Here is a 13,179-nt window from a genome sequence, read left to right on the forward strand (position 1 = left end):
CAGCCCAACTGACAACCAAAGCAAAGAAGCCTCTGAAAGAGTGAGAAACAGTGAGCAGAATATTAAAAAGGGATCGTGGCCCCACACACACACACACACACACACACACACACACACACACACACACACACACACACACACACACACACACACACACACACACACACACACACACACACACACACACACACACACACACACACACACACACACACACACACACACACACACACACACACACACACACACACACACACACACACACACACACACACACACACACACACACACACACACACACACACACACACACACACACACACACACACACACACACACACACACACACACACACACACACACACACACACACACACACACACACACACACACACACACACACACACACACACACACACACACACACACACACACACACACACACACACACACACACACACACACAGTGTTCTACTGCCACCTAGGACAAAATGGAGTATGAGAGCTGCATGCCTTCTGGATCTACATTAAAAACAAATATCAGGCAATTTAAACAACACATAAGGTCTGAAATTGAGACCAATTATAAAGAGGACTATGCTCTAGTTTGACTGGTAATTTCTTTAAAAAAAAACACTGAAAAGAGATGCTGAGTTAAGTTAAATGAAGAGAAGCTCCTAGCATGCAAAGTGAGTACACCTGCAACACATGCAGGTTAAAAAAAACAACACAAGAGGAAGTTGACAGTTGCAGATCAAGTTTGCAATGAAGTGTTGCAACAAAATGCTGTTCTTCAGAAATTACAGAGGAACTCATAAAAAAGTGAGAATCATTTAGGGAAGTAACATGACATACAGTACAGGCTGGAGTTGACATACTATTCCAGAGCAGTGACATCTTTTAAAACACAGCTTTATCAGTCTTTACCATTATGTTGTTCAATCTTCCACATACTGTATGTGTTTAACCATGTTGGCCGTGTCATGTTTTACAGGAGAAACTCTTATTAATGAATACTTGTATTGGTGAAGGTCACTCATGTCATTATAAAACACTCTCTGGGCCTGACCTCTGTGCCTTTCCACCACTTTTTTTTGCCACAGTTGTGCCTTTCATGCAGTATGAAGCAGGAAATTAAATATGAATCAATGTCACACGACTTGGATACTTGATTACTTAATATTTATATAAAAGGCAGCCTGCATAAATGAACGCGCTTGTTGATGTGTCATTGCGTGTTCACTGCTTTAACTCATTCTTTATACATATCATGGTGCTTAAAAGTCATCCTCTCCACTTAAATGGCAGCATTTCCCTTTTTTAATCACACAAGGTCCCATAATAAAAGCAAACACTGGTTTACTGACGTTAAAACCAATTAAACGGTTACTTTACTTATTGGTTAATGTTGCTTTTTATGACAACAATAAAGAACATTAAAGTAGCAATATAGATGCGTGTTTCTTTGTAAACAATCTCTAATTAAACCTCGATGACGATTATGCAACACGCTATGATCTCACTCCTAGGTTGCGTGACCTCTGTTATTCATGCCCTCTATAGAGGGGCCTCAGTGGAGTAGAACTTAGAATGGGAGGGGTACATTTCCCTGGTTTCAGTCTTATCTGATGTGCCACAGGACAAAGGAAGGGAGATAGGGTCTATCCTGGCCTCTCTTATAAGAGCTAAGCCCATATGTAGCTATAATGTCCAGGGAGATTTGGTTCCCAACAAGAACAGAAGTGCTATGTCTCTCATAAACTACTTACAACCCTGATACCATGGTAACAGTAATTCTGTGAACAAGGTAACCACCAATTAGCCTCTCAGTATGTCCAAAACATATGTAAACATAAGAGTGAGAAAGTCAGATATTTTTTTAATATTATTAATGGACGAAGCTTGAGTGACGTCAGCCATCTGTTACAGCAGGGGGCTCCTGAGGCTCATCAATAGCAGCCGCCATGCTGGAGATGCTGTCTCCTAACTTTCCTTACTGTCGCCTAACTTTCAGTCAACCTATTGACAGGCTGAGAGCTGGAGATGGAGCTGAAGCGGGATATAAGCCTCTTGATGAAGCGATACACCGCGCCCACCTGTCAATCAGGTTCATAAAATCCAGACGGATGAGTTATAAAAAGAATTAACCCCCCGTACAGTTATTGCTCATGATGACAATAACTAATCAAACCTATTTCCTTTTTTGTACCAGGCTGTAAACATGTTTATTTATGCTGTAAAAACGGCTTTTTTTGCCAGTCATGTGTATGTGACTTCCGGTGTTCCTGGAGCCAGCTTCAAGCAGACACTTGGATTTTGCACTTCCGCACTGACTTCATTTTTCAACACCGGAGGTTGCTGCTTTGATAAACTGAGGGGGAGATAACACCACCATGTCTATAACAACCAGCTGTAGCGCTTAGGTTACAACATCACACTGATTGTTTACTTGATGTTAAATAACATTTAACTTACTCTAAAGTTAATGTAGTCTTGGCTTTCATATAAAGAAACATCAAAGATAGTTTTTTTCTTTTTAATTTGATTGGAACTTCCAAAAAAATCAGATTTTTATGCAGGATGATATCTGCATTTATAAATTCAACATCTATAAGTATAATGTTTGTGAAAACAGAGAAAACCAAAAAGAAAGAGAGAGAGAGGGATAGAGAGAGAGAGCGAGCGAGAGAGAGAGAGAGAGAGAGCGAGAGAGAAAATGGAACACACTGTCCATTACCAAGCAAGGTAGCACCTTAAAAGTGAAGCTTTGTGTAGCTCTTGTTGGCAGTGGGCTTGGCCAGCAAAGTGTTTTGGAAAAGAACATCATTTGATTCACTTTGCAAAGATGCAAAGCGTTTCTTTTCCCCCTAAACTTCCCTGCGTCAGGAGTCTTTCAAATCTGGTAGAACCTTCCTCTGCTTTCTTCAGCATCCTTTCTGCAGACCTGCCGGGCTAATTAGTTAGTCTAGGTGTCAGCGAGTGAATTGGCAAGCTGAGTCGGACGCAGGAGAGGTAACCGAGCGATCAAACTGCCACACTGACAAAACAGAAACATAAGGGTGCAATTAAAATTGCCTTGCTAATTAAACATTGTTTAAACTTCAAAACCCAGAAATCATGTTGACAACCCTGCAGCACAGAGCATGCTTGTGTGTATTATCCCTGGCAATTAATTACAGTTTAACAACAAAGCAACAAGAGACAGAAAAAAAATAATCTTCTTGACAGTGTTCCCTTAATGCCATTTAAGAAACCTCATTTTTCCATTTAGATTTTCATAAACAAATCCCTTAGAGCATCCAAGACGTACATTAGCAAAACATATAGTCAGCGTTTCTATGGTCACCTATGGGTCCTGGAGACTGGGTTACCATGGCGACTGAAGTTGCCTAATGAGATTCCCCAGCAGGGTGTAAGGTGGGTAACGAGAGCATTCAATCAGGTCCCTTCTGACAGCAGGGTCCTATAAGTGTGTGTGTGTGTGTGTGTGTGTGTGTGTGTGTGTGTGTGTGTGTGTGAGAGTTCAGAGCTTTTTGTAGTGTGACATTACCGTATAACAGGATTAAAGAACCTGAAATCCTAACCACCACATTTTGTCACTTATCAGATTTTATTCACACCACCTACACATGGCTATAAGCCCTTCTGCTCTAACCGACACATCTGTCCTTCAGACACTTGGCCTTGTTGTGATGGACACAAGGGGACCCTCCTTTCTATGTGTGCCTTTGGGCCTTTTGTATTACCAAACAACTACTGCTGACACATCACTTCCTGTGTAAACAATGTAGAAAACTGACAACATGTTGGGATCATTTCCTTGTCATTGATTTTTGACCACCTTATCTGATCTGCATGTCTTAACACTTTGTTACTATGTACGTATGTTCCTTTTGTTGTGGCATGAGTGCATTTTATACTAACAATCTTTACCACCCCTCTTTATGCAACAGAGTCGTTTTTTAAGGTCCTTTTATCTTACCTTAAATTTGGTGAAAAATGGCAAATGGTTCCTAATGAATCATATTTTTCATAGGCAAATTTGAAAATCCATTAACAGGCTATGAATGTTTTTTAGTTCATTATGATAGTTTTGAAATGTATCACAGCTCCCATCCTAAAATTGTTACTGAAATTTGCACTTGAACATCTAAGAAAAAAAGAAACAAGAATTTTTCTGGTAAATTACTCCAGGGAAACACCATGGTGTTTAAAACAGGTCTTCAATCAAAACCCCACATTCATACTCACTCCTTGGTGATAAGTCCTCTTGGTCCAGTGGGCGTGGCCAGTTTGTGGTCTATGCCATGGGTGTCCAGGATATGTCTCGCTGCTGGACTCAAACGTAACCTGGGAAAAGAAAAGAGAGTGAGGTAGTATTTCGCAAATCTTCCAGTCGTGTGAGTAGAGAAAAGGAGGCACCAAATAAACCAAGCCCTGGCCTGAAATAATCAAAAGAAGCTTTAGGTTTCAGATATGATAGCCCCTTCATTCACAGAATATGGTGAAAGGACTAGGCTTAAACACCATACTGTCCCTGGTCTTAGATTCACTTCACATGTTGGCCTTTAGCAAGTGTAGCACAAGTCTATCAGACCAAAAACACCTCCCTCAGCTGTCTCCCCTCCTCCCACCCCCACCCACCCTTTAGCGTTTTGACCGTGTGCAGCCACTGTAGAACTGATTTCAATTCAGATCATTGATTCTGTTCTTATTTCTTTGATGTGTTTCAGATCAGTCCAGGGTGTACCCCACCTCTTGCCCAATGACAGCTGAGATCAGATAATGGATGGATCTTTGAATTACCATGACCTACCATTATCGATAATATTGCACAATTCATACAAAAAAAGTATTTTCATTCATTAGCTTCTCAGACAGTGAGCTGACTCAAACTCAACAATAAACTTGATGTAGAATGAATACGTTATATACAGTAGGTATCTTTTCTGTTTTGGTAGATTTATTACGTTTGATAACATGGCCAAAAGGAAGTGTATCTGAGCACAACCACAACTCTTTGGAAGGCGTGAGCATTTGTTATGGCTACATTGAGAAGAGAGTCAAAAGACCTGCATGTGCTTTAGAGTGTTATTTGAAAATAAGGAAGGTGACACTCACGGTCCTGATATAGTTGGTGGTAGTGGAGGAGGTGGAGAGGGGGCAGCGGCTGTGGTAACAACTGGGGCAGCGGCTGCTTGTGAAGCAGGTGGAGCTGCGGATGGAGCTGCAGCATCTGGAGGGGGGATCTCAACCTGCTTCCAGTCCTGCCCTTCCTCCACCATAAGGGCAATGAGAGTTCCCAGGGGCACGTTGCGACTGCCCTCCTCAATCTGCAAAGAGGGCAAGAGTGGCACTTATTCAGTACGTAGAGAAAATTGACCTAATGAGTTCAGTCACTTCACAGGTGAATAATAAGGGTGCTAGAGTAAATAGGTGTATGTCTCCCAATGTAGAAAATTGAAGCAAAAGAAAAATCACCACTTACCTGACATTAGGTCAATGGTCTTAAAATGAAAAATCTTTCTCATTTAAATAAATTTAAATCATTTCATTTTCTTCCTGTCAACTTAAAAACACCCGACTGTGCTGGAAGAGGTTCTGGGATTGCAACTGATGTATTTTCATGCTGTTCAAAGCTGTCAACTATTGATTCACTATCTTGTTACGGAGTAATCCCAATCCATTGCAAACCTCTTGCTACTCTCCCCAAGCTGTGCAAGGTGTTGTTCCTCAGTCAATATTGATCAGTATAAATGAAAGGCCAGGCACAATACAATACAATCAGCTCGGCTGCTGCACTTCATCTCTTTTCAAAAGGTATCCACTTAGTGTGCTGCCTCCTAAGGGTACAGCTAGATACAACAAAGAGAGTCAAAAGGAACTGCACAAAATGGAAAAAAGATATATCCTGTGTGGGGATGTTCTTGTATTTCATAATCTAGCAACGGCATTGAACAGCCGACAGTTGATAAACTGCAATTTGTATCAACTGACGGATGGAAAAAAAAATCCAGTGTTTCTGAAATAGTAGAGCAAATGGGACGCACAATCAGTAAATCCACAGTTATCAACATACTCTGCCTAACCCTCTCCCTCTAGAAGGCTTGCTAAATCAAAAATAGCACAACAGTAATTGTACCCACTTGAACACCTGCGCTCACTGGTAGAAGGACGCTACATTTCCATGCCTATTGTAGCTTAATTTAATATAATGACCTTAGACCTTATTGTCCTGCAGCAAGGTAAAGAAGTTAAAGGCAAGAAGATTAACCAGCAAATCAACTCACAGCTATAGTGCCAAACATCGAATACTAATGAAATAACTAACTCTGATAGGCTGAACCTTCAACAATAGGTCTGATGTGTGATTAACACAGGGAGAAAAGAAAATGATGGATTAGATGTCGAGTGTAACGTTCTCTTGGGTAAATGCAGATTTCAGTAAGTTTCCACAGGAGGCCCTCTCTTTTATCTCTACATTTAGAATAAAGCCCTTTGGGACCTGAGATGTAGTGACTGCAGTATCATGACACAAGCAGAACTGCGATATGTTGAAGGACAGACATCAAGACATTTGTGTGTAACTGGAGAGGGAATCATATCACTGACCAAACGACCAAAAAAATGGGCCAATACCATCCTCCATTTATTCTTCTCAGTATGGAGTATACCTAAACACGACTAAAATGTTCAAGTGTCATCATCAACAGTTACAAACTGGAAAAAGGTTGAACTGCCTGAAGGAGAACAGTTTCAGCGTATAGATAATAGTGATGAGTGAGTGTGTCATAATGTTGTTGACAGTTAATCCTTTTCACCACAAACATACAAAAATTTTTTAAAAAATCACATTACAGAGTCTAGGAATGCCCACCCACATTGATTTGCACCTACTCAAAAACGTTATTTGCATCTTGTGTTTATAAATTCTATGAGATCAGCAAATGTAGGAACTCATTGGCAGCTCAATTGAATAGTAGACTCACAGGCAAAACAGCACTGAACCCTTGTGCTCCATTGTGTTTACAGCCACTCCCACCTCCACCTCCCAAGGACAACCATCACAAATAAATTCTTAACATGTTGGAAATGCTGTCAGGTATCAATGCTACTTCTCTTGTTCTCTAGATCAGTGTACATTTACACAGGGTGATGGAATATGGAATATGCCTGTTGAGCAATAGACACAGGGTCAATAATAGTGATTGGGTGAGGGTCAATAATAGTGATTGGGTGAGTGTATTTTTTAACAAGAAGGGAAAGTTGGGAACATCGTGTCAGTGTACACCACACAAACAAACAATACCATAGAAAACCAAGAGTGGTTTCATTTGGTGTCTCACTGCTTTAGAGAAAGTGAACCAAGTCAACATAACACTGCTACCACAGTGTCTGGGTGGGTGGGTTATCACAGTATATCCACCTGCACTGTATACAGAATGCATGGATACCCAGGACATCAGTTGTGGTGTGGGGCTCAACACTGCCATCAAATGGTTGGAGACCACACTGAAATCTATGGGAAGTATAGATGATGCTCATTGGTTAAAATAGCCAACAAATTAGTCAAAATTGGCTTCCCTACTGTTTCAAAAACAGGAAGCTGAAAAGTAAATCATGAAATCCTCTTCAATGTGAACATGTCCAATAAGATTTAAAAAAAAAATTTTTTTTATCTTTCATGTCTGGAATTTTACACTGTTTGCATTTAGAGAAGGCTGCAGAAGAAAAAAAATGTGTCTGCCTACACTGGGAGGACGGCACTTAACCACAGAAAAATAGATGAATCCAAATTCAACTAATTCTGTTATATTGTGTGACTACCTTCAGATAAAAAACATGTGGAGTACCATGATCACTAACAAGGGAATCACCAATGAATCACTTCAACATCAGTATCAACCGATAAGGCCCCCCTGTCAACAAGCATTGACCCATCTGCAATTAATGTGGCATGCACATATGTTAGTAGCTGATGGGATCTGTTGAGTTGCAACAATTCAATGCTGGTCTGGTGGTTCAGCAAAGAGGTTTTGTATTGTGCAGAAGCAGTCACCTCTTGGACGATCTGATTTGCTTTCATGGTCAAACGTTAAAAGAAAATGTGGGCAGTGTGGGAGTTTGACACCATCTCTAAGAGAGATCAGGGACATTCAGTTTGTAAGAATTTTTACAGTGACCAATGCCATAGCTCTTTAAAAAAAAGAAGAATCACACAGCAGTAATGAACTAAAAACAACAACAATTAAGCCCATTGGAGATTCTGATATTTATTTCACACCTGTATTATTGGTATACCACCTGATTTTCACAATCATTGCATCTCTATCACTAAGCTTTATGTTGTGTCCTCACAGTCACCCTTTCTCTGATGTGAAGAAGACGGTCAGCTACAGAATAATCCAGTCTTTAGTCTTTTATCTGGCAACACTTTCGCTGTGAAAAGAGCAAAAGATATCATATGGAGCTCTTAAGGGACCCTCTCCAGAGCCCATCAGCTAGGCTAATGATATTACAAAGTCAGACGAAACCATTTACGAGGTTTAACCTACTTATTGCAGAAACTGTTTTCATACAGCCACACTAGCCCCCTGAGAGTCTTCCAGCTCAGTAACAATAAGGCAATCCTCAGCAGTTATTAACATTTCTATGAACTTTACAATTTTAGTGGAGGATCAGCCTCTGATTGTAAGAGAGTAGATGTTTTATTGCAGAATGGAACAGGGTCTTAACCTAGGAAAGCTTGTAAACAGAAAAAAAGAGAGAGCGCTTGTTTAGAGAGTGGGCTTGTCACCCACCGATCAATAGAGCATGACAGATATCACACAAAGAGGACGGTAGTCACATCCTTCTTCCTGACAGTAACAGTCCAACAGCAAATAAAATGTCAAAGACTCAAATTAAAGCGCAAGAGTCAACTCGTTTTGCTCTCCAACCACATTAATGCAACATTTTGTGTTGAAACCATCAGGGACATTTTCCTTATATGGCATCCCTCTTTATCCACTTTGTGTGTTTTCTCTTCAAGCTTGATGCCATTAAAATATTTTGTTCTAATATCTATCCCAGCAGCTTTTTCGCAAATGCACTCACTGCCTCACTTTCTGTAAGGAAAATATGCAATGTAGACAGATTCCATTCAGCTTTCTACCACCAGCCCACAGGCTATGTACTGCACAACGCAGGCCATTCACCTGCTTTGACCTAAGAATGCGGCAAGGTTAGAGAGTGATTTATACCAACGATTGATGAATTGATCTCTTGGATGACAGTGTGTGGAGATGAAGGGGAGGGGAAAGAGGGAGTGATGAGTGGGGGACTGACAGGTAAGCACTGGAAAATGTGTTGGATATCTTCATCAATGTACCAATATATCTTTAGGTCCTGTTCTGCCATGTTGTTCATTAAATCAATCACCAACTCATCCATGCTCAACTACCTTCTGATGTACCTATCAATCCATTTTTACACCAGTAGCCTCCATTTTTAACTGAGAAGCATCCATCTCCACACAAACGTTTGAACACGAAGGAGCTACATGTATGGTATGTATGTGCAAACACACGTGTCATTTCCCACAGGCTGTGATTGATTGTACCCACGGCAGATTTTCAGATTGAAGCCCTCGGGTCAGGGTAGAGCAACGCAGTAAGAGTATGATGAGATACAGTAATCTGTGTTCATGATACTGGTGCTCCTATACTCCCAACCTCCACATCCACATATGAGCAGGATCTATCCCCCCCTGTTCTCTCAGCCCCAAGAGCAATGGTTAGAAATTGGTAGAGGGCCATAGCAGTGCTTGACCCCCATAAATAACCCCTGTGGAGGAGAGGAAGTCCAACGTCTTCTGCTGCCTGTCCAAGCATTTGGCCACAGGAGGTAATTATAGAAGCCTCTAAATTAGAAACCTACTGGGTGTTTGGAGAGCCACAATTACACCACTAAGGGCTAATGCACTCTGACCCAAACAAAAAGGGCTCTGCACTGGCCAGGCAGGCTGTGTGAGGGGAGAGAGCAAATCTCTGACATACCGCCACTAGCTGCTGTTTTTCTTATTAATGATACACACACTCACGATCACATGGAGGAAGGGAGAGACAGAGAGAGAGAGAGAGAGAGCTAGGGGGCTTATCTAATGCAGACCATCTTTCTCTGCCAGCTTCAGTTCTGAAGCCCCCTACCCCCAATTCTTGGGTGGTTGCTATAGAAACTACATCATCCCCACAGTGGCAAAGACAAGGATGGCGTAAGGGAATGTGGGAGAATGGATGCAAGGGAAGAAAAAAGGCAGGAACAAAAAATACACAAAGGCTTATGGTTTAAATCAAACACTAATCCCTCTGATGATTTATTGATTTGATTCAGCCATTTTTTATGTTTGTGCCTGTGAATATATATGCATTCTTCATGAAGATTGTACCTCATTTTTTGTGTTGCTGCAGGGTGGCTGTGTAAATGTTTTGTATTACAGTTGCATAGAAAGACACAACATCTAATTAAACATGGCTCCACTCAGACTTGTCCAGAATGTTAGCATGTCTAAAGAGACACGGCCTGGAAACATGTATTGTCAGAAAGTAACTCTCTGTGGCATGGAGCGAGGGCATGTGTTTTTGTGATGGCACAGGAACAGACACAGCAACAACTCACTCTCACCGTTAAGTTGAATAAACAAAAACATTTCGATGTAAATCTCGCCTGAACTATTAAAGGAATAACGACCGCCTTTCTCTCCTACTTCACATATGGCGTACAGATTTCTCGCACATCAGTCAAACATGCAAAAGAAGATTAAACATCTTCTCATTGTAGAGGGGGACGAAAACATGTGGTGGAGTTCTGATGAAAGACGAGCGATCGCTCTGGCTTTGGCAGCCTATTAAAAATTCAAAAGACAAACAGCCCGATGGGGGGGGGGGGGGGGGGGGGGGGGGGTTGGAAGGAGGGAGATATATTTGTCACTGAAGACACCTCGTCAAAGTTTTGCTGTCACTGTAGCGTAGCCAATTAGCACAGGCGAAGAAGGAACATTTATGCATAAATTAACAGGACTATATTCTATGTGCATATACATGATGATCATTGAAAAACACCCTAACTCTTGATTACATGACATTACATCGTTTTAAGATCAATGACAGAAGAAATTACAAGCTTTGTTTTAAAACAAAGCCTGTTGTTGACACACACTTAAATACTCACTAAGCCTTCCACAATTTCCCAGTTTGGGATCAATAAAGTAATTCTATTCTATTCTATTCTATTTTAATAGGTAATGCAACAACTTAATCATCAACACTTAAGTATACCTGTTGTTGCAAATATATTGCTTTATCTCATTGTGTACTGCAGAAGATGTTTATGAGTGTTTTTCTCACCATTATCTTCGCCAAGACGCCGTCGTCATTGGATTCCAAGGTAACAACAGCCTTATCCGTCTCAATTTCACAAAGGGCGTCACCTGCTGCCACGGCCTCACCTGTGGAAGTAGAGAGCCACATTCAAACTCTTTAACATAATAAACTTTTCTTTTTTTTATTTTACATTTAAAGTGCCTAATTCCCAACCTTTTCAATGAGTGACAATCTCAACTAATGTGCAAATTGTTCATCAAGCCCTGATTGGACATGAATTAACGATGTTAATTAGCATTTTTTTCAAAACAACCGCTCTTTCAATGGGAACACACACACAGAACAAATTGGTTGAAAGAATTCCATTGAAGGGACAAAAAAGGTTACGCAAGGAAATATCTGCTCGGGCCTTGGCCTACATATCAAACAAACTGCCTAATCAATGTTTCATGGGAAAGAATGTGAGATATGGAAACGCAGCGTGTCTGATGGAAGGCGAGATCTTTGCCTATCCTTAGAATCCCAGCAGGTTCCCACTGGTCCAGCACACCAGAGAGCTGGAATAATATTAGCATCTGCTTAGCAGAGAAAGAGGACGGCAATTAGGGCTCAATGGTTCAGCTCTTCCGTGCTTATATATCCATTCTGAAATACACCTGTTTGTGCAATAAGGGAAACTGGTTCAATGAAAATTACTCAGACATGAAAAAAGGAGAGAAGAAGAAATACTATACTTTTCTGTTACAGCTCATTTGTACAGAAAATGCTTGTTAGAAGTCAATAGTTCAATCTTGAAGGTGAAGAATGTATTATACCTCCCAGCACTGCTATTTTCTACTAATTAACAATTGCAACAAATTTAATTTAGAGAAAGAGAGTCAAGAGCAGGTACCGTAAGACTGAACTGTCTTTGTGACGTATGCCCAAGTTTTAAAATGTGAGGAGGGGGAAAGCTATATGAGGCAAAGGTCAATGCTTATCTCTATCTAACATTAGGTCGCATTTCGATCTACTGGCAGAAAAAGCTGTCAGGGACAGCATCACCTTTACATGTAGCACAGAGTACGAAAATAGACGAAGGCAACCAAGTTAAACTTTATATTAGGACCGAAAATGACAAGGTTTTTAAGGCTCTGTTTAAGGTCAAGAAACGTGTGGGAAAGGAGGAAATAGAGACAGAGTGGGTCAGGGGGGAAAGTATATGGTGGTTGGTGAGGGGGGAGGGGGGAGAGAGCAGAGGGAGTATTGACGTGGGAAGCCCCTGAGAGCAGGCAGTAGTGGAGTGAAGATTGGATTTGTATGAGGCTTTAACACCGTATGACCCCAGGGGTTAGGTGTGATGTGCAATATTAAAGATTAAACAGGCGACCCCCAGCCTGCTCCGGCAGCAAGGCAATGGGCAAAACAACTGAGAAAGATACTTGAGTGTATTGACGTTTGCAGGCCAGGGCTATGTTAACCTACTCACACATGAATCTGCTAAAAAATAAGACTCTGTTGGGTTACTGTTTTCTGTGGAAAAACTGCTCTCTTTTTTTCGCAATACAGGGATGAGTTATGTAATAATCAGTGAGATGGGAATGTTTTCTACTCTCCAAAAAGAGGTATTCAAAAAAACAGTTAATCGTATACAAACGTGTTTTTTAAGCCCTTTTAATTCACAATGATGAATTTACCGATAAAAAAGAACAGCATCCGGGAAGCAGGGATGTGTTTTCTTGTCACTGAGAATTTATCTTTCCCCTTTTTCCCCGTTCTCACTTACACGCGCATGTACATATCTCACCCCAAGCCACAGAAGCACATGGCAACACAGCAC

The 13,179-nt window shown here is 41.0% G+C and overlaps 1 protein-coding gene across 1 annotated transcript in view; it reads right to left on the reverse strand.

Annotated features, from left to right (window-relative positions):
• pdhx (pyruvate dehydrogenase complex component X) overlaps window positions 1–13,179 on the reverse strand; it is a 30,172-nt gene that overhangs the window by 12,393 nt on the left and 4,600 nt on the right. The window contains exons 3-5 of the mRNA XM_061036575.1: window positions 11,385–11,485; window positions 5,122–5,333; window positions 4,252–4,350 (exon numbers count right to left, since the gene is read on the reverse strand). Of these exons, the coding sequence (XP_060892558.1) occupies window positions 4,252–4,350; window positions 5,122–5,333; window positions 11,385–11,485 (412 nt within the window). The remainder of the gene's footprint in view (window positions 1–4,251; window positions 4,351–5,121; window positions 5,334–11,384; window positions 11,486–13,179) is intronic.

Source organism: Labrus mixtus, chromosome 4 (assembly GCF_963584025.1).
Source record: "Labrus mixtus chromosome 4, fLabMix1.1, whole genome shotgun sequence".
NCBI lineage: Eukaryota > Metazoa > Chordata > Actinopteri > Labriformes > Labridae > Labrus > Labrus mixtus.